General features: G+C 42.5%; 1 protein-coding gene across 4 annotated transcripts in view; it reads left to right on the top strand.

Annotated features, from left to right (window-relative positions):
* The window catches only part of ITPR2 (inositol 1,4,5-trisphosphate receptor type 2), a 283,724-nt gene extending 256,072 nt beyond the window's left edge, over positions 1 to 27,652 (top strand). For all 4 annotated transcript variants that reach the window (XM_074871355.1, XM_074871356.1, XM_074871357.1 and 1 more), the window contains 3 exons: positions 510 to 670; positions 22,642 to 22,803; positions 24,025 to 27,652. In XM_074871355.1, coding sequence (XP_074727456.1) covers positions 510 to 670; positions 22,642 to 22,803; positions 24,025 to 24,111 — 410 coding nt within the window. In that variant the 3' untranslated portion in view covers positions 24,112 to 27,652. The remainder of the gene's footprint in view (positions 1 to 509; positions 671 to 22,641; positions 22,804 to 24,024) is intronic.
* The last annotated feature ends 254 nt before the right edge of the window (positions 27,653 to 27,906 follow it).

The raw sequence follows: 27,906 nt of genomic DNA on the forward strand, positions 1-27,906 counted from the left end.
GACTGTGACTACAAAGCTGCAGAGACTCACCTGCTCTGCTAGGTTTAAGCACACAAACAATCCCACTGCAGCTTAAGTGGGACTATTCACATGCTTGATGCTAAACATGTGCATAAATCTTTGCAAGATCAGGACCTAGATTGCACACTGTGTGCTTACCAGTATACATTTAGAAAGAATCAGAGTCAACACTTGTAAAGCATTTTATAGCCCTCAGCATAGAAGGCATTGTAAAACAGTAGCATATTTATTATATTTTTATTGATATTAAGAGGAAATATCACAAAAGAGAATAAACACTGTGCTGAAAGAATTCTGTCAGGAATGCCTTCTGGCCTGGTATTTCTTGCCTGGCAGTTACTGTATGTGATTATAGCTTTTAAATTAAGATCCTTCAAATTTATGATCCTTTAAATTAAGTTAGGTTCCTTTCTCTAACATATTTAACAGATTTGGGTATTTTTATGTTGAAGTTTATTTTTTTGCATTATGTTCGTGTCTTTTTGCAGGGCTGGAGAGAGACAAATTTGATAACAAGACTGTTTCATTTGAGGAGCATATAAAGTCAGAACACAACATGTGGCATTATTTGTACTTTATAGTTCTTGTCAAAGTTAAAGATCCAACTGAATACACTGGCCCAGAGAGCTATGTGGCACAAATGATTGTGGTAAGTCAATTTTGGCACGTGTTTTATGCAACTGAGAGATGCTCCTTGCAGCTAGAGCAGAGAATATCTTTCTTTTTCCCTCTCTCTGAACAACAGCAGGCATCGATCTGTATTTTTAAAGATGTTTTCACGTGTCAGTCTGCAACAAAGCCCAGTCTTAAACATAATGAAAAATATGAAGGCACAGGTCACAGTCTCTAGTTTGGCGTTCGTGCTCTCATGCTCTGTGGGTTCTGCTGCCTCATTAGCCAAACCAGGGGCAGAAGAGCATGCATCATAACATCTGCTGCTGCTCCAGCTTTGTCCAGTATCTCTGGGCTGCTGTCCAGCAAAATAACATCACCTGCTGAACAGTGAAGCACAGGGTCAGTGTTGAGGGCTAGTGCTTTTCTCCTATGACTGCTCTGAACAAGCTATTGAAAAGACCAGGAAGAGCTGCTGCAGGGATTTGAAGAGCTACAGAAACTGCTTTGTGAAGCAGTGAGAGTATGACTTTGATTCAGAGAGAAAAATTTGATGACACTGGGGCAGAGAGATGTTCGATTACATTTCGTATCCAGCCTCCTACCAAAGAGGGTTTGTTCTGGTGAGAGAGAGGGATGGATTATCAAGGCTGTCTGGCTTGGGGCTTCATTTTTGAGGAATTCTTCCTACCTGCTGGGATATTCTGGTGCAACATTTTCTTCCCATGGACTTCCTGGCAGGTATTGCACTGGTCAGGGCCTGTGCCAGGCTCTGTGGTTGCAGAGGTGGCACATGTCTGAATCCCAGAGGAGGGTGTAACCAAATGCGCATAAGGCTTTGCTGTTTATGCATTTCTGGAGCCACATTTCTTATTGAGAGTATCTGCTCCGTTATCCCTCATTGAGCCTTTGATTATACATACTACCCAACCTAACTAGTGAGATGCTGGGTGCCTTTTTAGACCTGGGTTTAACCAAAGGGAAGATTCTTCTCCTTTAACTTCAGCTGTCTTCAAGTTAGACACCTGGTTTAAATCGATCCCAGCTCCCTGCCTTGTTAGTGCAGAAAGCTGGGTTATTTATCCTGCCTTAAGACAGATGTCTAGGATATCTGGGGTGACTCACCCTGGCATCACCTTTCTCGCTCCATTGAGAGCCTAAATGATTAGTTTAGATAAGGTGCCTAATTGGGAGCTGGCTAAAGTTAGAGGAGACGACTCCCAGCCACTGTGCAGGCTTACGCAGAGCTTACCTTGAAGAACTCACATTAGTGGAACAGCTCATGTTTAGACAGGAGTGCATGGTTGACTGCTGTAATGAAATGGAGCTTTTGTAAGTGCTGTCACCACTATATGGGAAGGTGGTGTGGCAGGTGATGAGAATTTAGTGCTCAGGTACAGGGAAATAGCCTATGTCCATGGAAATTTTGAATCGTCAATCTCATTGCCCAGCTCAGGGTATTTATACTGTTAGGCAGTAATGGATCTACACTTCTGCAGTATGATGGGCGAGATAGAAAAACTAAGACAAATGCTTGTATCCTCTGTTCCATTACAAGATATTATTCATAGTGGCAAGTTGTCCTCTTACACATGAAAATATTTTAGCTTATCTCAGAAATGCACTTTAATTCATGGAATCAATAACATCTCCAGACTCTAGGGCTTGTCTCATTTGTCTATTCCTTCTCTATTCTTCTTCCTCTCCCTGCAATGTTTGTATGATTTTAAACTTCGCGAGTACGTACGTTAAATATTAATGTTTAATTCCAAGGGATGCATTAATATTCATAGTAAGTTTATTCATCATGTGGCAGCAGTGGTTTGACTTTTTTGATGTAATTCACTAATGTATTTTACGTTTGCATTAATGGTGGGAACTCCTATTTGAATATCTAAAATATTAACACAAAAGCACTGAAAGACATGTGACCTCAAGCACTGAAGTGATTTCTCAAAGCCCCTGTTCCTCTGTGGCAGAATGCTGGTGGTTTAAGTGGTTAGTAGTAACCCAGATTTTGGGATTATTAAGTCTCTGAAGGAAGGCTTGTTCTTCCCATGAGTATATATAAAGGTAGTGGTTGTTCTAGATGATGGCAGAGGTACATATGGACCTAGAAGTGTAAAGCTTACATGGAATGGAAGACCGAATGAAGGAGTAGGGAAAAAGAAAGAGAAACAAATGTCTAAACAAACTACAAGTGGCTGGTGTGGGATTAGTAATTGTATCTTTGTGTAGTTTAAAATCCCCAGTACAAAAACTAGGGGAGGTGTGCTGCAGAAATACTAGTGCTATGTGGCAGAAGCAATTGGAACTGCTTAAGTGAACAAAGGACTTTCTCTTGGAGCCAGAGAGATTGCTGTACAAGGAATATTAAGAAATGAAAAAAAATAATCTGACTGGAAGAGTGGAATATTCTGGAAGTATGATATTCAACTGGAAGAAGAGATTTAGAGATACAGCTTAGTTTAGGACTAAAAGAAGACTCAAAAGGAAAACACTCAGAGGTAGTTTTGCAGCTGTCAGCCATATGAGCTGATGTAGTGTACATGTTTGGTATGTTTCAAACACAGCATGATAGTAATGAAATTACATGACAAGCATGTGAGATGTACTACATTCCATGCAGAAATTAAGCCTGAGGTATGGTTTTTTGTCCTGAAGATAGAGAGATAAGCTGATTCAGACTTTGTGACAGACTGAAAGTTGACTGTTTTTGTGATGCTGAGAGAGGTGACCAAGTTCTGGTTAGGATCTGGCACAGGAGAGGCAGATTTCAAATTGACCTTTCACACGGCAGCTGGAGCTTGCCAGTGGAACTGATTCATTGCTGAGCGGGGCTCACTGGGGGTGTATGGGAATGCAATGAGTATTTATAAAAATAGGGTGGTTGGAAGAACAGGGCAGTCTTGGGACCTCTTTGAAGGGGACAAGGTGGAATGAGTATTTATATTTCAGGTGATACAGAATATGGCTGAAAAAACTCCATGAATCATACTCCTGGAAAATCTTTCTTAACTCTACTAGTTTTTATTATGATTATGTATGCATTTTATGGCTGCTTCTGTAGCTTTAATGGATCAAACCTAAATTCTGTGTTTTCACAGCCGGATTACTTAGAATTTCTACCCAAATCCAATCTTCACGGCTCAGATCCATCCTTAAATACACATAGGTCAAAATTCTGGAGTATGCTGCAGTTAACTTCTTTAATAGAAAGTAGAGTTTAGTTCCAAATATCATCCTCACCATCCCTACAACGGCAGTTAGGAACCAATTATTATTTGTGCTTGTTTGCTACTGTCTTGCAAAGTATTGCAAAAAGTAACATTGGAATGTTTATCAGTATTAACTAAGCACCAGGGAAAATGTCTGCAATTTCCGATAGCCTTTTTTCTCTGCTTCCCAGACCCATCAGGATCCAAAAATATGACTGTCAGTCATTTATGACTCTCAGTCATTTTTTATGTATCATTTGTCCAGCAAACAGTGAAGCGTCTGGTCTGAAGGCTCACTGATAGCACAACTGGGGGATACTATGGTTTTCTTGTTTTAGAGTATTATATGGAATATTATTTGAAAGCCTGGGTGCCAGAAGGGATGGGAATTATTTATGCATCTAACTTCACTTTCCCAGTTTTCCACAGTTCAAGAGGGGAAAGGAAACTTGTAGGTGATGTTGTGCACACCCCTTACTCAAAGGCAATATTTTTGCAGGTTTCCAAGTTCACTTGTATTTCTGTCCCAGGGGTAGCTTGTTTCAAGGCATTCCCATTATCTTGCATGTCTCTGCCTCAAAAGACCTTGGGGCAGAAGACTTCTTTTGCTTTATTCCACTGAACTGTGGCCATCAGCTGCAAACTCCTAACATTCCCTGTGATTTTGATTTTTCCCAGCAGCTCTGTATTTGCTTCAGTGCTTAGCATACTGCTCTGAGCAGTGACAGAAGTAATCAGTAGCTATCCAGCTTTCATAAAGCAAGGTAGTATTTTTTCTTTTTTTTTTCTTTTTAGAAAAAAGCATCAAGCATAAAATGTATTGTAAACCAACACACAGTTTATACATCTCTAGCTTTTCAGACAGTTACTTTATGGAGATGTTGGTGGGAATAAAGCACTTCAGATCTTCCAGTGATGCCCATTCTTCTTGCACACTATCTTATATCAGTTATTGGCTAAAATATTAATGAATATTAAATCAGGGCAGTAGGTTTTATTATTTGTTTGTTATCCAGGCCTCTTTTATGAAGTCAGACAGGTATTATACAATATCCCAAAAGACAGAAACTTTGAAAAGCTGGCTACATGCCTTGCATTTGCACTGAGAACTAGCATGGATGATTCCCCTGTTGAATTTTCATTCCCACAGAAAAGAACTTATCTGACCCATTTGACCAGAAATACCATCCCTACAAACCCAGAGAGATGCACATAACTTGTATTACATCGATACAGCAATCCTTGAATGTTCCTTGTGTCCATTTGTCAGAGGAAACAGTTTAATGTGGTAACTGGAACAGTGAAGGTTAATGTCCAAATTTTTAGACTTATCATTTCAGAGGTGCAATTTGTACACGCAAGTTTCGCCTAAGCTTTGGTATCTGTAAATACATAGATGGAGGCAAAAGGTGTAGATGATTAGTTACTGAATTTTTTGCAGCAAAACAGAGATATGAATTAGCCTATGATTTGTACATCCATTCTTTGCAAAAATAAAAAGCTATTGGCATAGTAATTAAATTAATTATTTAATTTAAAGGCTATTGGCATAGTAATTAAATTCATTATTTTGCCCATTGGAAGAATGAAGGACTTTACCAAACAAAGCCCTAAAAGTTTTGTTCTCACGTGCCCTGTCCACAGTTCTTAGCAAGTTTCATAATGGATTTTATCAACATTAGTGCTACCTGTCATAACTACATAATTACAGCATCTAATTACATTATTACTTATTTACTCTAATTATGTAATTGGATGTAATTGGTGCAATTACATAACTCCTCAATCAGCTGAAAACTGCTCTAAAACCAGCCTGTGTTCATAAGATTAAAGGATACTGCCATGCGTTAGACCATCTCCCTAAAGCAAGGCAATCTTTGGTGGAAAATTAAAGGTTGTGTTCTCCTGCCATTGCTGTCATTGGGACCATGAGCCTTTTATACCCTGATATCTTAATAGTATTCCTTTACATCTTGTTTCATTTGTAAATGTATCCCTCCTGAAAGGCAAACTCCTAATCTTAAATCCTCTTCAGGCTACTCAGGATCCCTTCATCTCCACTGAAATCAAAAGCAAAATTCCCATCAACATTATGAGGACAAAGTAGAAGAGTCAGGTTGAGCAACACCAGCCTGAAATTCTGAACAGTGATTTTCTTACTCAGTTCTTTTAAAAGCACTTTTGTGTCACAGCAATGACCTGTCATTGGTAATGTGACAAAATATTTTAACTACTTCATTTTAAAGATTTTGAAGGTGTCAGTTTTTTCATTATTTTTTGTTTTAAATTAATAAATTAAAATTTACTAAATATTATGGCCATTTCCTTGTCATGAGGAAAAAATGCATTCCTCATTTTGAAAAATTCTAGTTGTTCTGTTTTTTTTTTTTTAAATACTGAAGTTTGAAAATTGATCTGAATTTAGTGCTCCCTTGAGCTGGTGCTGTTGTCTCTCTTCTTCCTACCTCCAGCCTCATGTTTTTGCCTTCTTTTTCTATTAGATATCCAGAAGCAGGTGTTAAATTCAAAACCAGCACTGGGAATAATGCCAAATGAGCCATTGAGAAGTCTCACAATAGTAGTCATCCTGCCTGTGCAGTGTGCTGGGCAGCACAAGCCCTTTTCCCTCAGCATTCTTCTCTCTCCTGCCTCACCACTCTGCATTTTGCCATGCTCCCACCTCGGGAGTGGAGGTGTGATGTGAGCCATGGCAGCTCTTAGCTGTTCCCCAGGTTCAGGTCTCAGCAGTGATGCTGTGAGATCCTGGCCGGAGTTGCTCCGTGAGGCTGTGACCCCCTCCAGCATAGCAGCAGGAATGGGGGACAAGCTCCTGGAGCAAGAGTTGCTTGCGTATAGTCCCTGGCACACCCATGTGTGGCCTGCAAAGGTTTTTTTTTTTCATTTTAGCCAACTTCAGCAGAAGTACTTGACTGTCAAAACAGCAAAGGCGTGAGCCAAGCAGAGCCTGCAGAGCCCGACAGCTGTGGGTCGGGAGTCTGGCTGCCCATCCTTTCACACCGTGGGGGCAATGAGAGGTTGTCCCAGGGTTACTGAATGTAAAGTCATTTCACTGATGCCAAATTCTGGTGCATACCCTGAGCCTGATGTCCATCGTATTCAGTGGCCATGCCCGAACAATCCACGTAGAGGTTCTAGAGGAGGCAGTTCCAAAGGAAATACAGACAGGCAAGGTGAAGGCAGTGAAAAAGTGCCATACAGAAAGGGGAAGAGCATGCTGACAGCAGGCGGGCGAGGACAAGCAGGGTTTGTGGAATAAAGTGTTCTTTACTGCTGTCGATTTTTGACAAAGAATGTAATAAAATAATATGTATTAAGAGGGCTGTTGACCTCAGCTCTTAAAATATAACTTCTTTGGAGAAGGAAAAAAGTTCTGACATCCAGGATTTTTCTATTCTGTTATCTATCATCTTTTTGAATTTTGGAGGCAAAAGTTTTCCCTCCTAATTTTTGTCTCTAGTCTATAGATATTCTTACGACATCCAAGGATTGCTAAACACTGTATGGGTAGAGAGAATGACCTAAGCCAGAGAAATGTCAATCCAAGGTAACATGAATGCTGCAGAAGGGACACTCAGGTTGTCAGGAAGACACTCCGAGTGTACACTCTGGTGATTCATCCTGGACAATTTGAGTTTCCTCCCTCAGATGTCCACCATACCCTTCTGTTGCAATTAACCACAACAATAGCAGAGGGGGGAGGATGTGTTTGTTCACTCCTGAGCTTCTGCAGTTCGCAGCCCAGAGTGCTAATGTGAAAATTGATGGCTATTGAAGTCACACCACTCTGAACTGCACTGGTTGAGGAGAGGGCACAGTACTGATTCTGCTGCCTCTTTATAGGTAGGATAATATCAGCAGGGATAAAGGGCACACAGCTGATAGGGGTGACCCCTTCAGCTGCTACAGCTAAATATGTCAGCGACGGTGAGCTGTGGTTCTTAAACTGACTCACTATAAATAAATTGTATTTTTAAGGCTTCTTCATTATCATAAATTCTAGTTCAACATGAAGTTTCTGATCTGGCATCTCACAGACTTGAAAATGCTTACAGGACTTTTGTGCACAAATGCTCTGCTGGAGTGGGGCATGGAGTTTATAACTTTTGGGAAGCTAAAGATGCTCCCATTGTTAGGACTGATTTATTTTACTTTTTAAAACTGGCCTTCCTCCAAAAACTAGCAGATGTTATCAAAGCAAAACTTGCAAGGATAAGATGTATGTACATATCATTAAGCTATGCAACTTCTTAATTATTTTTAAAAGACTGATATGATGCATGTCACATTATGAGTAATTACTTACCATGGCAGTAATACCAAGAGCACAAAAGCCAGCTGCTAAATAAGATCTGAGGTCTCTCTGACAGACTAATTTCCTAGGAAATACAATGTCAGTTTTGTCTACAGTTGGGTTTTCATAAAATAAGCAACTAAAGAAATATGCCTAAATAGATGATTTACTGCTCCCATTTTTTTTTTGTGCTCAAAATAGAAGAGCAAGTGAGAAGGCAGCTCTCTGTGTCCTTCCAGATGGACGCAGGCCCTGTGGGGAGTTCAGGGCTTCAGATTAGGTGCACCAGGTCCCAGAGAAAGTCCTTTTTCTCCATCAAGGCCCGCCTCAAATTAACAGAGGATCTCAGCTATCAAGTGGTGATAGACTAAAATAGAGCTGGAATTGTGCTTCACACAGGTTCAACCACTGCTTGGACATATGAGGGGAGTTTACTCTCCACTCATATACCCAAGTACTATTGTTTTGCTGATCAGGGATATCAATTAAACTCAGACACCAGAGTGAAAAGAGCAGGCATATTTTACTAGAAATAACTAAATAATATAACAGAATAATACAGAAAACATACAGTAAGCAAAGACAGAATAGTGCACTTAAACAAATAGGAAAATACAGGGTAATGCATCAAATCATTACTACCTGAGAGAGAGAATAGTGATTAAGAAAGATCCATCACCACTTGCATATTTTACCATCATCCAGATCCGCAGTTGCTGGGCAGCCCCGGTTACAGCGAGGATTTGGAGAGCCTGTCCCGGCAAGTGGGAAATCCTACGCGGTGCGTCCACCCGTAGGTGAGGCTTCCAAAGTCTCTGTGAGCCGGTCCAGCCTTATATACCCAAAAACCAGCAAGCCAGAATAGCTGGCACCTTTGTTTTAAGCGGAAATATCTGGTTTCAATCTCACATTAGATTCCCCTCCAGAGCCTGGCCAGGGCTCAAGGAAGAAGCTAAGGGAGTTTCTCTGCTTATCTGATCGGATTATGCGCAAGGTCTCACACCAGGCCTCGAGGACAGGCAACTGTCTCCATGACTCTGTTTTATTCTATTCACATACAAAGGAAGGGAAAGATACATTTAAGATAGCTACATCCTCCATGCATATTTCATTAGGGATTACATACTGAGTTAACAGTTTCGGTTCAGGGCCTGTTGCTCAGGCTTCAACACTTCCACCTTTTACATCAGAACTAGGTGGTTTGTTATAACTTAGTGTAATACCTGTTAGCACAATGGTTATCAGTTATAAAATATACAGGATTCATCTATAGGTCAACTCTGGCTTGGGCCGGTTGTCCAAGCCTTAGCACTTCAGCTATCCAGTTTTACATTTACAGAATATATTGAGGCATTGTTGTTTTTCCTGCTGCTAGGTATTGAGTTACTTTTCTATTGTTGCTCTTACTGTTGTTCAAAAATAACATTCATTGCTATTTTTGCTTCTCTGTACAATTTTGCCTCTACATTATTATCTTATAGAAGTGCTGAACACCTCCCTCTCCACTTCATAAAATAAGCAATTACAGTAACATGCCTAATTAGCTGATTTCCTGCTCATTTGTGAGTTGCTCAAAGCGTGAAAAGTTAGCATCACGTGAGGACTTTAAATCTTTGCAGAAAGCTCCTACTCTACAAGAGAGCTGAGCATCTTCTTTTCTACTTCAAGGGCTCTGCCTCTTCCAGAAATGGGCTCTTTGGTCTGCCATAAAAAATTTAGTTGGCCTGCTTGGCTAGGCCATGTGTGAGGTATGGGTAAACAAAGGGAAAGATGGGCTTCATTTGGTACCTCATTGTTAAAGATTGAGGTTTTAGTGGCTTTAAGTTTATATACATTCTTTCCAGACAGGCAAAATTAATTATCCTGTTGCTGCTTGAACAGGAAACCATGGATCTGATCCTGCCTCCTTAGAAATGATGCCATTAGCTGGAGTGGGAGAAAGATTGGTATCAACAGCAGGTGCTGCAGCACAGGCAGATTTGCCGTGTGTAGTGAGGGTTTAGTGATAACCTTCATGCCCCGAGCTGACTCGGTGAGGGAATGGCCATGCCATTGCCCAATGACCTTGTCCCTGCTGCCTCTGTGCTCAGCCCCTCATGTTCTTCTTAATTCCTTCTTAACTCCAGCACCAACACAACCCTGTCTTTTTTCCTCTTTTGTTTGAAATCACTTCTGAATACAAAGCTGTAATGTAATTACAAGTTACAGAGTGGAGCCTAAAACCCACCAAAAGTACATTCATTGAGATTTGGGGTTTTTCCAACTTGAGGTCTGGAATCAGTGGTTTGATACTACTCAGCACTAGTCTTTTTGGACCCTGTGGTATTGTGGCTCGGTTGTAAGCTTAGCTTGATTTCCTCTGTGTTTGAAAGATTTGTCCACCTGTCTGTTGACCAGTATTTAGGTTTTAAAGACTGATTTTGCTATAAAGATGGGTTCTGCCTTGATAATACAGTGTAGTCACAGCCTCCTTGTCCTCTTTCCAACTTCAATTCATTCAATTTGCAAATTAAAATAAATGAGCCAAGTTGGGTTCCTGTTTGTTTGTTTGCTGCTGGCCTTAAAAACTCAAGGAGGGGTCTAGACATGAAGCTGTGTTCCTTGAAACTTGCACATCCCCATGAACATGGAGTGGAGGTGTTCCAGCTGGAGCGCCCTCAAGCCGAGCAGCGCTGCTGGCAGGACACGAGCTGTGGTTCCCTGCTGGAATTCACTCCTGCCTTGACCTGCCAGAGACTAGAGCTGTTAACTTTCCAGGCAGCTTGCAAAAGCCATCTTTTATCCCTTTGTTAAAGAAGCATGTGGCCTCAGATGGATCTGTGTGTGGGCAGACCCTTATTCTCTGATTTCAAATGATGGAAAGGCTCTCCAAGGCACTGGGTAGGCACCTACTGTTGCGCTTAAAATCCTGGCAGTCACAGAGTCTCGATTCTCCTGGGACTGGCTGTGTATGGCGTTACCTAGTGAAAACTGGACTTTAACTGTGGTCACAGATAGTGATAAGAAGTTCAACCCCAGAGGAACAATGTGATGAGCAGAACCCAGAGCGTGTAAACTGAATTAATTTGATTTTGCTCTATGGGAGAAGCAAAAACACAAAACACTTCAGTGTTGTTTGAGGATATTATTGCAACATTTGAAAACAATTATTGTTCTTTGTATTACAGTGGTACTAAGATTCTGGCTTCTTGAATGGGAAAGAGACTCCAAAATTGTCCACAGCCAAGGCAGATAACTGCAGATGCTGTGGAAAGGAAGGACTATGGGTTTGCTCAAAGACATAAGGGGAATTAGTAAAAGAACAGGGAGATGAGTTTGAGGTTGTTGCCTTACCAGAAACACACTTTAAAAGTAAATAAGCGTAACTTTGGTTGGACTTAAAACATAGTGGTAAGATTCTGCAAGAAGTAAAATGGAGAGGCCACAAAAAAAAGTGGTTCTGTTTCTGAGTTCTCACAGTTCAGAGACAGCAAGATTTGGGGGAGTTGGGTGCAACATTAGTGTGAGCTTGTTTTACAAGCTGTTACAGATATGATGAAGTTACTTGTTTTCTGTATCTGTCATGGGAAGAAAATTCCACTGGCCCGTATTACTCTGCATGGGTAAGTTTCTGAATTTGTGTAACTTTTGTCTCATTGTGCCATTTATCTTTTGGGATCAGCTTTATGAGTTTTGTGTCAGGTTTTTCTATTTGGTTGCAAGGCTAGTTCATGGAATCTTCTTTTTAGTGTGGTGGATGTGTGTATGATAAAAAGCTAAGATCACCTCTAATGAAAGAGAAGATATATAGCCTAAAGAAATCAGATTAGTTGTAGAGAAAGAAATCAATCAGGTTGGCAAATTGTATCTGTGGGACAAAGTGCAAAATGTTTGTTTCATACAGTATTTATTGAACAAACTTGTTGAGAAGATGGTTAAAAATGCTCTACAGGAAAAAAAAAGGTAACCATTTTGTTCAATTTAAATGACATTGATGTATTTTTTACATCATGAAATCTTGCAATATTACCAACACCAATCCCTGATAAAGTACTTTACACAATTGCCTCACAGGGCATTTTGAGATAAAAGTATATATCGGAGATTGTAAATTGACTGCATCCAATTTATATATAATGGAACCCACTACAGCCATCCTATGAAATTCAATAGATCAGGAATCACATTACATTTCTGTGAGTCTGGGGTAGTAGGAGCTTTAGAGTCTCCAAAACAAACAGGCAACTTTAAACCATATTTAATGAAGCTGTGTATTTTATACACGTGATTAAAATGTTTTGTCTTGTTTTTCATTTTGCTGGGTGCTGCTGAAGGAGAATTGTAACTCCAGGTTTGTGAAACTGATCATCTGCTTGTTCTCAAGAGAAAATGCATTTTAATTGTACAGAGCAAGCCATATTTAAATGCTGGGCTGAAAAAACAAAGAAAAAGAAAAAGCAGATCTGTACAGAGGATCCATTTCAATATTTTCCTAGCCGTGTGAGCAAGAGCACTAAATGAAAATGTAGGATATGCAGATAAAAGTTCATAAAGTACCATGGTGGTTTTTTCTTTTATTGATCTATGCTTGCAGACTCTGAAAACAGAACACAGTAGACATGAACTTGAACAAATAGATGTTTCACCTTGAGGACCCAATTTTGCTCGCTTCTGCCTATTTCCCAAAGGGAATAAAAGTGCTCTATGCTTCCCAGTAGGCAGGTGGCACCTTGTGGGATCTGCCACCCACCTGGCCACAGCCAGACCTGCCAAGGGCCCTCTCCTTGGCCATCATGTCTGCACAGGCAAGGAGTTGTGCTCGTCCTGCAGAGCAATGTACAAAACCCATGGGCAAGCATTTGAACAGAGCAAGCGATTTGAGAGCAGGTTGACAGCGTTCAGGCCCATAAGGCTGAGAGGTGTCCATTGCTTGGTAGTGTTTTGTCAAGAGATGCCTCAAAGAGAAACCTAGATCTTTTTCCTCTCCTCCGACTGGTACTGAAGTATGTGCATTTATGCACGTTTATGGTATATGCATGATCACATTGTTGCTTACAAAAACAGTTCTGTATAGCCCATTGGTGATAGGTAATAATTCTTACAAATTTTAAAAGAAAATATTATTCTTCAGATTGTCCTTTCAGACCACACCATGTGCAAAATGAGTCAAAATCGGCCCAAAGCAGGAACATTCAGATCAGGATTCAAAATGCCTCAAATCTGGCAGTATCCTAAACCAGAACAATCGCACTGCAATCAGCGAAGCTCTGCCTGTGTAAAGCTGAGAACAAGGTCAAGTCCTAAGCCTCTGAAAAATGAGTCTCCAGCTGAGTCTGTATTTCCCAAGATTCTGTAGCACCAAATTGAAGCTAAAGCTAAGAAATAGACAGCACTGGCAAAATACAAGGTGACAGGACCAGAGAATTAAAGCTAAATGTGAAAAAAACCCATAAATTTCAACAAGTATGCACCTGAATCCTGCGCTATGAAAGATATGAAGTAGAGGTCATGGTTTGTTTAACCATGGAGTTAAACCCTGATCCACTGGATCAAACCAGAACTTGCATTGACAAAAACGGGTCAAAATTTATGGTGTCCTTACCAGCTGAATGGTTAAGTACGTCTCTAAGGAGCAGACATCATCTCTGTCCCCAGCAGTGGCATGATACTTTAAGGTATGTTTACATTGCAATGGGATTAGTGCCGATTAGTGGCTTTTTTCTGGAGTTCAGTATCTGGAGTGCGCCTGCTAGTGTGTTTTGCAAAAGAAAATCAGTATTAAAAGAACAGGTGAAGGGGCTTGTGCAAGCAGTGTGGTAGTGCGCGGGTAGGAATGACAAGGGGCTGGAGAAGCATCATAATTCTGTTCACTTTAGACGCAGTCAACGGAAAGCAGAGATACCATTACTATCCAGCTAGGCATGAGCCAGTCCGGCAAATGAACGGTGAATTTGCTGAAATGATGTCTGGAGCAGCAGGGGAAGGAAAGAGAGAAAGAACTTAGAGCTGGAGGTGGTTTTGGTGGTGGTGGTGGGCTGCCTGAGCAGCCCAGCCCCTCTCCTATGACAGGGCTGCCCTACATGGTGCAGCACTAAGAGGGGCTGCTCCCAGCACTGGGTGAGCTGAGCCTGCGGGATTCAATAGCAGCACCGCAACAGGCTGTGAGGGAAGGGACGGAGAACTAGTTCCAGACAGCTGGAACTAAACCACAGCCTCCCATTATAAACCAGAACCTCCCAAATAAACCAGAACCATTAAAAGGTTCTTTTTTTAAGGACATGTGCACTTAATGTCAGAATATTGAAACCATACCCACGTGAATAAAGTTAGTAAGCCAGTGATTCATTGCTGTTTCAAATCTCTATCTAGCCACAGTAAATTTCTGCTCAGTAGTGACAGTCTGTGTCCACATGCAGCTATGATTTACAGTTCTGCACTTTGTATCAACAACATCTGTTTAACGAAAGGAAAAAAAATAAGCCAAGAACATTTATTTTCTAATCTTTATACCAGATGTTGTTTCGTTATGCACAAGATCCAGGGATTATATCAGAAATAATTTCATTATTTTAAATGAATAATCTGAAGTGTATTTCCTAAAGCATGTTCTGTAACCACTAACAACATAAAAACATAGAAATGTGGAAAAATAAACTTGTGTTTTGCACAAATCTGTAGTTATATCTACTTTAAGGGCAAAAATATTAAGCACCAAATCCTAGCTTCAGGTGGTAGTGTTGGGATTCTTGAAGATTTGCAGAGGAGAATATCAGTTCTCAGGGTTATGGTAGAGATAAGATGGCAAAGAGTGATTGAAACAGCAGAAGAAATCAACAGCTGAGAAATGAACATGTGCTGCAGGGAAGGGACGACACGAGAAGCAAACGTGGCTTCAGGGAGAGCAACACTGGGGTGGGATACAAGCTTAGGCCCTCCAAGCACACAGAAGTTGTGCCATGCAACTCTCATGAGCACCTGGCCAGCTGCAGTCCCAGCACACCTGCAGGTCCCCGGGGTTCCCACCGGGGGGTAGCTGGAAGGTGCCATCTCGGTGTGCTGGTGACAAAGCTGTTCAGTTTCTGCTTTCTACCTTCTGGGGTGAAGTTGCTTGGGGCTGAAGCAGGATCTCTTACCTCAATGTGCTGGCTGCGCTCTTGCTGATGCAGACCAGGTCATGGTTGGCCTCTTCCACTGCAAGGGCACACTGCTGACTCATGTATTTACTATCTGCATATGGTTTTGCCCACAACTATTGTGCAAGATCACATTCAAGCTTATGGTCTTGATGGTAAAAAATTATTTCCATGATTGTTTCCATTACTTGGAGGTAAATGCCAAGTCCCTTAGGAATGTTCACTAGGCAGAAATTTTGGGATGTTCTTGGAAAAGCAGGGTCCTTTACAGAGTTTCAAGCTGAGCATTGAAACTGCCACATACAGCATCAGAGAAAAATCTTTGCAATTTGAGGTTTATTATTATTCCTCACCATAATTTTTGTGGAGATATCACAAGAGGGAATGATGATACTGAAACACTGAGACATTTATAACTGACTGGCCTGGATATCATCAGTCTTGAAGAACTCACAATTATTCAGAATTACAGTGATAAATTCCATTGCAGCCCTCAAAAACATTCAGCCAAGTTAAAATGAAAGTAAATGCATCAATGCCACTGCTAAAGCAGACAGTGGGTCTGTGTTATGGTTCCAACCCTCTTTCAGTGGGAAACAGATTTCTCTATTTTTCCATGAGCTGTGAAAGCTGTAGCATGTATCAATCCAGTGTAGACCCTGGCAGACCTATTAGTTTTCCTGTTGCATAAAGATTTATCTATAATTGCCAAGGTTTATTTTTATTTTCCTCGAATTACTGTTGTGGATGCATAACAATTCCTAATTTCCCTCCCTATATTATTGTACAGCACAGATTGCTTATCAAATACAGTCTTAACATTAAAGTGTCAAACAGGATTTGCAGAAAGCTATTTGGGTTTGTAGTTTAGGATGAACGTTTATCAAATTGTGGATTAGCTGAATCATGCACTGAACCAAATTATTATTGTCTCTGATTAAATCACAAAGTGGTTATTGCCCTGTGTCATCTAAAGCACAAGATAGTTTAAATCTTTAAAATCCCTTTATAAGGTGGCTATAGGAGCTACATAAATACAGACTTTTAGGACCAAACTGTCCCTAGGCAGAAAAATAATAGCTTTGAGAAGGTCATTTGGACTGATCACTCTCTGCTTATACAGGCAACAGATCCAGGAAGGGAATGAATAGACATATTTACATTTCAGGCATACAGAATAGTTTCTCAGTAAACAGATCTCTTTGAACCCTGGCTAAAGTATTTATTCAAGGTGTTGGCTTAAAAAAGGGGAGTGAATGGCCTGTTCTTGTGCCTGAAAGGACACAAGCTGCCTGACAAAGAGCAGCAATGCTGATGGTTTGTTAGCCTCCACGCTGAGGCATGAGTTCTAGGGCACAGCGGCGTTGCAGAGAGTGAAGCTGCACCGTGCTTCTCAGCAGTGCCTCTCCTCAGGCCTAGGGGCCACAGGGTGACCAGCGGTGAGTCCCTCAATGCCAGTGCAGCAGGGTTCTACCGCCCCAATGGGCACTTGAGAGGTTACAGTCTCTCTAAAGCTGTGGGAGGCTTTTGCCAGGCTGCCACAGCGGTTGCTGTTCATGGCATGCCGACAAATGTGTGTTGCAGGGTGGGATGCCACAAACTGCCCAGCATAGCACGCCGAGGCACTGGTAGCAAACCTTCATGGTGATGCCTATGCTCCTCTTCTGCACCCTTCAGGGACCGTCTAGCTGAGGACGTCAGAGGGTTTTAAGCATGCTTGTTTGCTCAACCTCGTTTTTAGGTAACAAATAACCCTCCTGATGGCTGTCTCACTGACCTTGCTGAGTCACCAAGGAGCAAACGATCTGTGCCAAGTGCAGCCATGGTGGGCTGGGGGATGTGGAGGCCCCTCTCCCACTCTGATGCGTGAGGAGGTCATAACCCAGGAGAGGTCATGAGCAGTTAGCACCGCTTTTGTTTTTGAATAGATAGGAGGGAAGTCCTGAAACGGCTTGTATTCATGTTGCAACAAGGGGTCACAGGGTAGAAAGGTCTAAGAGTCACTGCATTAGAGTCTGCTGGAGAAATGAAAGTCTGGTACAGCTGATGGCAGCATGGCACTCTGAGCCCATGGCAGTGGCACCGGCAGAAAGCATCCATTAGGCTGCCTTTGCTCCTCTACTTCATCCCCCTTGTCCTACTCTTTGACCTATTTTCTCTCACTGTTATCTAGTAATCTATTTTTTAAAGGCTCAGCCCAGTCTTTACTGCTAGTTGCAGCTAATCCATCTCACTGCTAGCCTGTGAAACCAGCACCTCCTAAAGAAACGTCCCTCTGCCAATTACTCCAGAGGCATGGAGTCAGCTCAGTGTGAGAGCTCAGTTGAAGCCAGTTAGCTGTGCCAACAGGACAGGGGTGGCTCAAGAAAGACTTTGTACAAAGTCTAAACTCTAAACAAATTTCTTCAGTCTTTTCTCCATCCATGCTCAACTGGAGCTAGCAAAATCAGAAAAATGACACTGTTTTACAGGACTTAGCCTATAGCTCTGCCCTCCCCCTGGAAAGCCTACAGAAGGGAAGGAGAAAGTTGCATAGAAAACTCCAGGAAGCAAACACAGACTTTTCTCTGAGCATGCCTCTCTGAGAAGAAGGGTTTGAGGTTTCTCAGAAAACGTGAGTAGCAAATCCTCTAAGCCCTGTGATTTCTCAGGCATGTGCCCTCACTGTCAGCACCTTGCAGCTACATGTATGCGGAGTACCTTGCAGAGAGGTGTTTGCCCTGGGCAAGCTGTGATTCCTGCTGGAGTCCCGCCAGCCCAGGGGGGGAGGACAGAGGGAGCGAGCATGCTGGATCATCACACAAAATGTCTGCTCTGCTTGTGTGCAGTATCTTTGGCCTGCAGTCTATTGGCTAACCCCACCTGCCTTTTTTCCCCCAGCTGAACTGACAGAGAGGAGGCTGCAGCTCCTTTCTGTCCCTGCAGCCTTCCTGTCTGGCTGACTCTCTGCCCTGGAGACAGATGTATACTTAAACACGAATTCTGCGAGGCACACATTATGCTTGCAAAGGGAATGTGGAGCGGGAAGATGCTGTGATCCATAGGTGGCTGCTGTGGTTAGGCTGCGAATACCGGCTATCCTACACAAGAATGAAGTAACAGTAACTGCGCTCAGCCCTGGTTGTTTAGAAAGAATATTTCGGTACATTTTAACAATTAATTCTGTGTCCAGGCAGCTCCTTCATTTTAAAGTGTCCCATCCACATACCTCACCCTCTGTGAACTCATTTATGGTCGAGTTATGTCACCTCATGCTAACCTGGTGGCTGTTGATTGAGTCTTGTGACAGCTCTTTGCAGAGGTTTGCCCTGCTCCCTGCCAGCAGCCTACCTCCTTTGTCCAAATTGCCACTTGGTTCCAGGTGAGGGTTCAGAATGTCTGAATGAATGCTATCCTGGGCAAAATGGTTGGATTTCTAAGAGTAATAGCTAAGGCGTGGCACATAACACCCTGCAAAATCCCATCCCTGCACTAGTCAAATAAGGTGAAGCAGGAGCGCACCTGCAGCATAGATGAGGCACATTACAGCTTTAACATGTGTTAGTTGGTCAAGGTGAACCCTGGACCAAGCCCATAAACATTTAAGTCCCAGAACAAATGTTTGGGATTGTACAAGAATGTTAACTACCTCCAGTTAATAGGCAAGCAATTACCTTGAAGTAAAAATAGTTTTCCCATAGCTGAGAAGTCACAGAGTGCCTGTCCCCCCGTGAACACTTACATATCACTAAAATTTTCAGCAGAGAACCTTGTCCAATTTGCCTTCTGGATCCTGACAGTTTTGTGATCAAAAGTTTTTTGTCCTCGGCGGCAATTGCTGTTTGTTTGTGGTATAGACTCAGCAAATAGGGCTGTGCACCACAGCTAATGTTCATCCTGCCCTTTAATGAAGTTCTGTAGTTCATAATGCAATCAGAAAATAATATAATATTGACCAGCAAAAGCATACAGTTTATCAAGGGAATGTACCTACTGTGTGCACTATAATGGAACTATTGGTGAAAGCTAGATAAGTATTTTTAACTTGAAGACAGGTTGACAGGCTAGAATGTGTTTCCTACTGACCTACTGAATTTTTAATCTTTCTGATACTCAGCTGTGACAAAGATACACAGCTGGACTGTATTTCATTAGATGTATTTGCACTTGAGAACCAAGAAGCAAAGTCCTGCCTGCACCTAACACAGCACTTGGGACTACCAAGTGAGAGACTGTTTGACCTGTTGCCTCTCTGCTGCCAGGAAGAGCTATAGAAGTCAGTAAACATCTTTTCATGAGGTCTCCAGTCCATGCAAACCCATCAGCTTCTCTTAGAACTTGGATCAAGTCCTTGCTCAATCCTCCACAACGTTTTGGCAAAAAACGCCCAGATCTTCATGGTCTGTAACTAAACCACAACTGGGTTTCTTTCTTGGGAGAGATTATCACAGCATTGCTGGGAAGGCAAAGCTGGGCACACGTGAATGAAAGGAGTCTGTCATTGAACTCCTGTGATGCTGGTGGCTGAGATGAGCTGGCACGTGGTTCAGAGTGGTTCCATGAGCACCATGGCATCGTGTGACAGCAGGCGAGGTGCTGTGTGCTCTATCCCTGTCTTCACATGCTCCTGGTCATCCCTCTTCCTGGGAAGTATAATGTTGTGCCAAGGAGGAGAGAAGCAGGTGATGCTGGGAGCCTCAAGAGAGGGCGAGCCCACTGAGCCAGGATGTCTGGCACCCGCATGGATTTGTGTGGTGTTCCTCTGGATGCTGCAGTGGGGTGGAGGGTCAGTCCACAAAAATCTTTCCAAGGCAGTTGGTGGTCTCTGCTTTGCGTCCTGGAGGAGCGAGGGAGTGGCAGACGGAAAACAAAACTAGCAAAGTGCATTTCACAATCCTGGCAGCAGTACTCGCCAAACACAAGAACTGCAATGATGGAGTCTCAGATTACTCTCCCTGTGCAGCCTGGCTTTAGAAACTTTGGCGTTATGGTGAGATTTCCAAAAAAGGGCTCCTGGCCCCTCAGCTGGCTCCTGTGGCCATGCACCCTTGCATTTGGTATCTTCAGGTGCTTCAAGCAAGAGAAGCTGTTATGGGTGCAGATACCAGAGCTTTCCAGGAAACATTCAGATACAAGTGTAGCTCTGTTCACTGTCGCTTCTTTGAATTCACTTTCTGTGCCTGTAGTGGCAGACAAATTTGCTGGCAAACATTTTGCAAAAAAAAAGGCATTGATCCAGAAGGGCCCTGTGCACAAACTAAGCTTAGCATAAGTTGAGTACACCTGTGCTTAATGCTAGGCACGTGAAGAATGCTCTGCTAGATCCTAGCCAAAATAAATTTAAAATAAATATCTGAGCATACTTGTGGAAAATGAATGCTGGGCTTGTAAGCAGAAATGCATGAGGCAGAAATAGGGGTCTGTGTGTCTGCTGGGGATATCCAGCAGGGAGGGTCATGTGTGCTCCCCTTGAGCTCACCAGCAGAGCTGGTGAAAACAGGTTTTGATTTGAATGAGTTATGACCCATTGAAAATGTCATCATGCGTAACCACAGTAAATTGTCATAATGAGATCACGAGGCTCAAAAAAGTGGGCAGCGAGGAAAGAGGCCTCATTCCACCAGTGTACACGGCTGACTGAGCCCTGGGCTGCAAAATGCAATGGAGGGGCACGGTCTTATTCCCTGAACATCTTGTTGGTTTAGCAATAGGACCAGAGGTTGCACAGCCAGACAAAAACTCATTAGAAGTTTTGAGTTAAAAAGAAGAAACATGCCAAAATTTTTATGGCTTTGCATTTAGTCTTATCCAGGGTAACATAGGGGACTGGGCTAACACAAATAGTGGAAAAACATGAATACTGTAAGTGCTTCCATGCTTATCAAGGGTTAGCTTGGTTGTTTCTAAACCATGTTGCTGTAGGAGGGGAGGGTTTGGTGATCAGGGCAGAGCACTACAAAGTTGAAAGCAACTCTTTCTGGAAGCACAATAAAGCTGTAGTCCCTTGGCGCATCCCCAGGCTCACAGCTCTGCCAGGCCAGCCCGTGTGTACTCTGGTCACATACGGCTGTCCAGCTGTAAATACTGCAGAATCATCACTGGCTTATCTATTTTCATGGTGAGGCAAAGTCTGAGACTACAGTAAGTTTGATACATTTGAGACTTTACCAAATACCAAGCCCAGACAACATAAGTAGCACAGTTCTTGCCTGCCAGGAGTCTTGTAGGTGAACTTCTGGAAAGAACTCCTTTTCTTCTTTCCTCCTTTTATTTCCTCCTTTTCTTTTTGATATAGTGCTATTTGTGGGGGGCCATTCACAGCACAGGAGACTGGAAGAAACACACTTCAACTCATTCTGTTTCTGTTCTAAAGTTATCAAGTGTCCATAGAGGCCCATTGCAAAACACCATGCATATGACCTAACCACATCCTCCTGCTACCCCCAAGCTGAAGGGCAGAGGTTCCTTGATGTAATGCATCGCCAGCTACAGGACCTGTTTCCTTTGTCTCGTGCCTTAAGGCAAACCAGGTTGCTTGCCACATGGTTGCCACTCATCCTAGGCTTGCATCCTTCAGTCTCCTCTGTCTGTTATGCTTTGCACACAAATATCTGTACCCCCAAACCATGGAGACAATTCAGGCTCATGCTGATACACAGCACCTTCCTGACTCATATAATCTATTTACAGTATTTTTATTATAATTAAATTCATAGTGTGAGTCCATTAAGCAGGTTAACCCTTGGCCATGGGGTTGCACTTGCATTTACCTGAGGTATACAATCTGAATAGCACGCTGAAGCCTGAGCTCCCCAGGACCCCAAATCTTCTATTGAGGGCAGCTGAATTCAAGGTCCCTCTGCTCTTGCAGTAGGCACACTCCAGGCCAGGGAGAGGACTCTGGCTTGTCTTGTTTTCCTGATGTTGGCTCACTGACATTGCTGCAAGGACAGCTGAAATAGATGGAGGCCAGCCAAGCTGAAAAGACAGTGGGGAAATGTGTCCCTGCATATACTTAAGAGCAAAGCACAGGGAGCACTTGGGCTTTCCTGGTGCTAGTGTACCAGAGAAGTCTCCCTGGAGCTGACCCAACGGGTGTTTCTGCGTGCTAGAGCCACAGATGAATGTGCCAACGCTGCCCACACTGCAGTACAGGTGCAGCTGTGGGGAACCAAGATTTTCCAGTTGGTGCCTTCTTTGTCACTAAAGAGAACCAAGAATAAAAATGCTTGTGTAAAATACTTTATGAATTTACTACTTTTTAAGCTCCCTTGCTGTGTGTCATCCACTAAGTAGAAGTCCTTCTGAGTTTTCATTCTCTAGTCTCAGCTTAGTAGCGCTGCATAAAACCCTGCTAACATTACTCATTTTTCTGATACCCATGTAGGAGAAGAATTTGGACTGGTTCCCTCGGATGAGAGCCATGTCCCTGGTTAGCAATGAAGGCGACAGTGAGCAAAACGAAATCAGGAACCTGCAAGAGAGGCTGGAGACAACCATGAGCCTTGTAAAACAGCTTTCCAGTCAGCTTGCTGAGCTCAAGGAACAGGTAAGTGCCCTGCAGTGGGTAGCAACATGAGCATGTGTGGGTGAACACACTAGCTTTCATCAGGTCACAGTCAGGACAGTGTTACAAAAGAGTCTTTTGTCTTAGAAAGGTTTTATCTTTCCCTCTAGTAAGCTTTCTGAGTAGATACACTGATACGGGTTTGGAATGAAATTGTACTCTATTAGCAACAGCAGAGAACAGGTAAGGAGAAGAGCCAAGTGGGAATTAGTTATGAAATCCTCCCAGTGAATGTGCGAGGACAGAGGGAAAACTGCAGAAGCGATGACGGGCTTGGCGTATGCAGGTACTGCATAACCTGGCAATAAAATAGGCATAGCATCATAAATAGCTGTGTACTGATGAGAATCAGTAGAAGAGCTTTCTGAATCTGATACTTGGATTTTTTTCCCCCCACTAAGAATATCAACAGTGCTGTTGCAAAAACAATTTGCTGAACCTGTTGCTTTGCTTGTCACCCTTTTCTTTGTGCCCCTCCTGTGGCTCCCCCTTCTCTCCCATATGGAGCACAAGCTGCTGGCCTGCCTTAAAGCCCTGCTCCTGCCTAAAGCACCTTACATGTTTTCTCTCACTTCAGGATCAAAAGGCCAGCTCCTTTTTTATAAAGACGCTGGTCACTTCTGGTTTGCTCATTACAGTTTCAGAAAAGCATCTTTGTGTGTTCTTTAAGGGAAACACTTCAGTGGCATCAACACTAATTATCCCCCTTCAAATTCCTTCTTAAAACTCTTCTTCCTTGTGAAAAACTTAGCAAAGGTTTAGGCTGGATGTGCTGAGACCGTTGCTTATAGTGCTTACCCATACCATCCTGGTGGTTTTTTTCATCCCCCTCTGGCTGAATCTGTTCTCTCCTGGCTTAAATTTAAACTCTCTGCAGCTGGGACCGTCTTTTAATTCTGTGATTATACAGCACCAAGAGCAAATGCTGACCCTCTGCAGGGCTACGCAACACGATAGCAGCACAACTAATACACTGTAAGACCTGCCACTGGATAAGAATAATGTACAAATGAGAATAAAATGTCCATACTTTGTAGGAAACAGATGTCCTACTTCAAAGGCATCTCTTACTTGTAATTTTCAATGCTGAAGAAAAGAATTCCACTCCCTGTTGTTTTGCTTATATGTATCTTGTTCTGTGACTGCTAAATAATAATAAAAAGAAAAAAAAATCTCAACTCTCTCTCTGCCTTTCCACCTTAGATGACAGAACAAAGGAAGAATAAGCAGAGGCTGGGCTTTCTTGGATCAAACACACCCCATGTGAATCATCACATGCCACCACCCTGATACCACGGGGAGAAGCCGTGACTAGCCTTTCATCAGTATTCCTGCTTTATTATAGAATAAAAAACTGAGATTGAGAGGAGTGAACAGTGCCTATTGTTACAAAGTTAAAAACAACCAAGTGCCAAGATGTTAAGTGGTTTAGCTCTGGGAACAATTTGTAGCTGTTTTTCATGGTTGAAAGGGACCACAACCTAGAATGCAAGAGATACAAGGGAGCTTGTTTGTATTTGTTCACGGAGCCCGACTCCGCTGCCTTTGCGCTCTGCAACTCGATGGCTTTGGTGGTCACTGCCGTGTGCTACGCAGATTGGGGCAGCGTTTGGCCACAGCCTTAGAGCTGCCTTCAGACTTCTCCCAAAAACAGTGGGATAACCAAGATAAGCAGAAGAAGGAGAAATGTTTATTAACGCAAATACGACTGCCTGGTTCAGAATCAATAGAAGTCAAATATATTTGCCAAATAGTAACATTAGTCATATTTGCTTGGCATTTACTATTTTTTAATTACCGTAAATATGTCAGTTGGGTAAGCAATAATGTTGCTTCAAGTAACTTCTACTAGGAGGGAAAGGAGAGAAACCTCAAAAGACTGGGGAAAACGAAAGGGAAAAAAAAAGAAAAAGAGTTGCAAAGAGAAACATTAACGCTTTTGAATTTTAGCTGTCACCATGCAATTTCTTATTTATAACATGGAGCACAATGGATCTACAGCTGTGGGAATGTTCTGCGCATAACACTGACAACATAACTGGAAGTGATTTCTTTCTCCTGGCTTCAGATGTTCTCGATTAATGTGGCCATGAGATTTCACATACTGAGGAGCTAAACTGTGTTTTAAATTCAAGTTCCGATGGAGGATTCAGGAAAAAAAATTATACCTGTAGTTTGAAATGTGTATGGGATTCTATTTTTTTAAAAAACCTTAGAAATAGAAATGTTTTTCTGTATGGAGCTGTAATGGTGTCATTACCTTCCATAAACATCTTCAGCGAGAGTTGACTTGAGTATTAAGCACCATATTCTGCCAGCTTTCTTCTGAGCTAAAGATCATGGGCTGCTATCAGGGGCTTGCAGGACTGGCCTGGCAGGTGGGGGATGGAGGGCAATGCTGGAGTAGCTCCTTCCAGCTCTAGGCTCTATGAAAGGCAGCAGCCAAGTCAGCTGTGCAGGTTTCTGCTATATTCTGTATTTCTTGGGATGGCTTTAAAATAAAAGTTACAGGGTTTCCAGAGTCCAAGAGAGCTCTTCTCTCTCTTAGGAGATTTTTGGGGCACAAATGGAAGTTATGGTCCCAGTTCACTTTCATTTTCAGTGGGTTTTGGGTACCTAATTGTCCTCAGTGGATTTGAAAATGCACCTCTGTTACATGGAGTCACTTTTTAAACCAAAATATTTTTGCAATGATTTTCCCCCATAACATTTCCATTTTGCTATAAAAGCCATTTTGATCAAAGGTGAAAATATTGTCTCTGCTATTTCTAGTTTCTTCCTGGATAAACGCTGTTGTATTATTTAAGGCACAATTCAAACCAACAGACCTAGAATAAAGGGAAGGAAGGGGCAATTCCCTCTCTTCAACCAAAATTCAAACCTGTTCTTGGAAGCCATCTCTTTTATTGTGCTAGTGAGGTGACTGAGATAAAAATAATATACTTTAGGGTCTGATTCTTCTACCATTAAAACATTTCCCATTGGCTTCAGTTGTGTCCTTCAAAAATACTGTGTGGAAATCAGGGATTTGTGTATTTCATGGAAAGAAAATCTCTTTCTGTTGACTTTCCTTTAGTCCATAGAGTATCCCTGTTGTGAGAGGTGATGGCTGTTTCCAGCTTTAGGGTCTATTTTTCCTGTAAGAAATTCTCCCAAGTCCAGCCAGCACTCTGCCTCCATGTGCTGAGGTGAAGAGCAAGTGGTGGTTACCAGAAATGGCACAAGGCCTGTGAAAATGAGCGGTGGGAGATAAATTTTCTGCAATTCTTCTGCTGGTGGGCTCGCAGCCTCGCTGCTGCCAGACATCAGCTGCTTCCCAGACAGAGGGAGGTGGGTTGAGCTGGCTGATGCTGTGTGTTTGCTTCCAAGACTGGAGTAACCTTTTCCACTCCAAAGACCAGCCTGTTGTCTTTGAGTTGCTGCAGAGCAGATGTGACTGTGCCATGGGGAGCTGATGGTAGGAAAGCTGCTAGGTGAAAGCAGAATACAGAAAAGCAGTTTGTCTTAGATGAACGACTGAGATATTTCAGGTATAAACCTTGGAGTGTGCCTTTCCTTCATGCTTACTGGGTATGAGGTCTCAATGCTACTGCTCCAGCATCACTATGGTGGTGAAAACCCCTTCCATAAACCTCACCTGTCAGTGAGGATGGGGCTTCACATACCAATTAGTGATCAGCACCAAGAGACTTTCAGTGAATTGACTCTGGGAGTTTGCATCAGCCACATGCCATACAGTAACCAGCCGCCGGTGTAAGCTAAAGCCAGATTTGCCTCTCAGACTAGACCTGTTGCACATCACAAAGCCAAAGGAGTTGCACACAAACGTAAAATCAGCAGTAAGTTGGTAGAGAATCAGACTCTGCAGCTGTATTAATTCAAAATAATTTACGCAGTTCTTCAGATCTAGTCACAGCTTCTGTTTCAACAGCAATTTCCTCTTCCTCACACATGTGCTTATTAATGGCATAAAGCACAGTTTAATGATAAGATAAATTAAACAATCGCTATTTATTGGGGGGTGGGTGGTTGGCTAATACTGGAAGTGGTTGGCACTTTTCTTGTTTACACCCAGAAAAAGCAGCTGAACTGCTACACACCAAGGGAGGTTTCTGCTGTTGGAGGTGGAAGAACTTGAGACTCGATGCATTTGTGCCCTGAGCTCAGGCCTGTAGTTGCGTGCTGCTGGTGCTCGCACCCCAAATGACATCCCCAAGGCTCAAGAGCCCAAATACTACTCTTCAGAAGGGAGACCTACAACGTCAAAAACAAAGAGCTAACAGGTGTCAATTAGCCTTTGCTACGGGGCCTTTCTGCTGTTGATAGCTTCTGAGAGAGACCTCCATAATCAGTAACTGTAGGTGATGCTGCTTGCACAGATTGTAAATATATTTCACCGAGCATTTTGACATTTTTGCTGGTTCTGCCAAAGCTTAGGCCCTGCCCTGCAGCTCTCATCCATGTGAGCAATCTGTACACTTGCGCATGGTAACTTAAACAGGAGACTTCTTACGTGAATAATAGTTGCAGGGCAGAGCCCAAGCCTTAAAGATTGTGAAATAGCCCCATCAATGAGTTTTTAACAAAAATCATTGTTTTACACATATATTTGTATGTATATCTTTGTTTAATGCAGCTGGAGTATCCTCTTCTTAGGCAAGCATCTTTTACCTTACCTATTTATATCAAATGATTGCAAAGAAGTTAAAACATGTAAGAGCTTTTAATGCCTTAGAGGGATTTGTAAGCTCCTTGACAGTTAAAATCTACTTAAGTATATATGTCCATTGCTGCTGAATGTAACTTTTAATAAAGTGTGTCATTTTGCATACATCTGTCTCACTTGGTGCTAAGCTGCAGGGAAATGTGTATTGCTGAATTGAAGACTGCTGGGAAACCCAGGCTGGTTGTCTCGCATGAGACACCAGGCTGTGCATATGCATCCGTTTCTTCTAAGCGACAAAGGAGATGACATCAGTACAGTCCTGAATGGATGGAGGCTGAATCCAGCAATGAAAGCAAGGATTTGTTTTATTTCAGGTACAAATTGTTCTTTTCAAAAGAATGGGTCGGATTGCCACCTTT

The sequence above is a fragment of the Strix uralensis genome, chromosome 5, assembly GCF_047716275.1.
Source record: "Strix uralensis isolate ZFMK-TIS-50842 chromosome 5, bStrUra1, whole genome shotgun sequence".
In the NCBI taxonomy this organism is placed as follows: Eukaryota; Metazoa; Chordata; class Aves; order Strigiformes; family Strigidae; genus Strix; species Strix uralensis.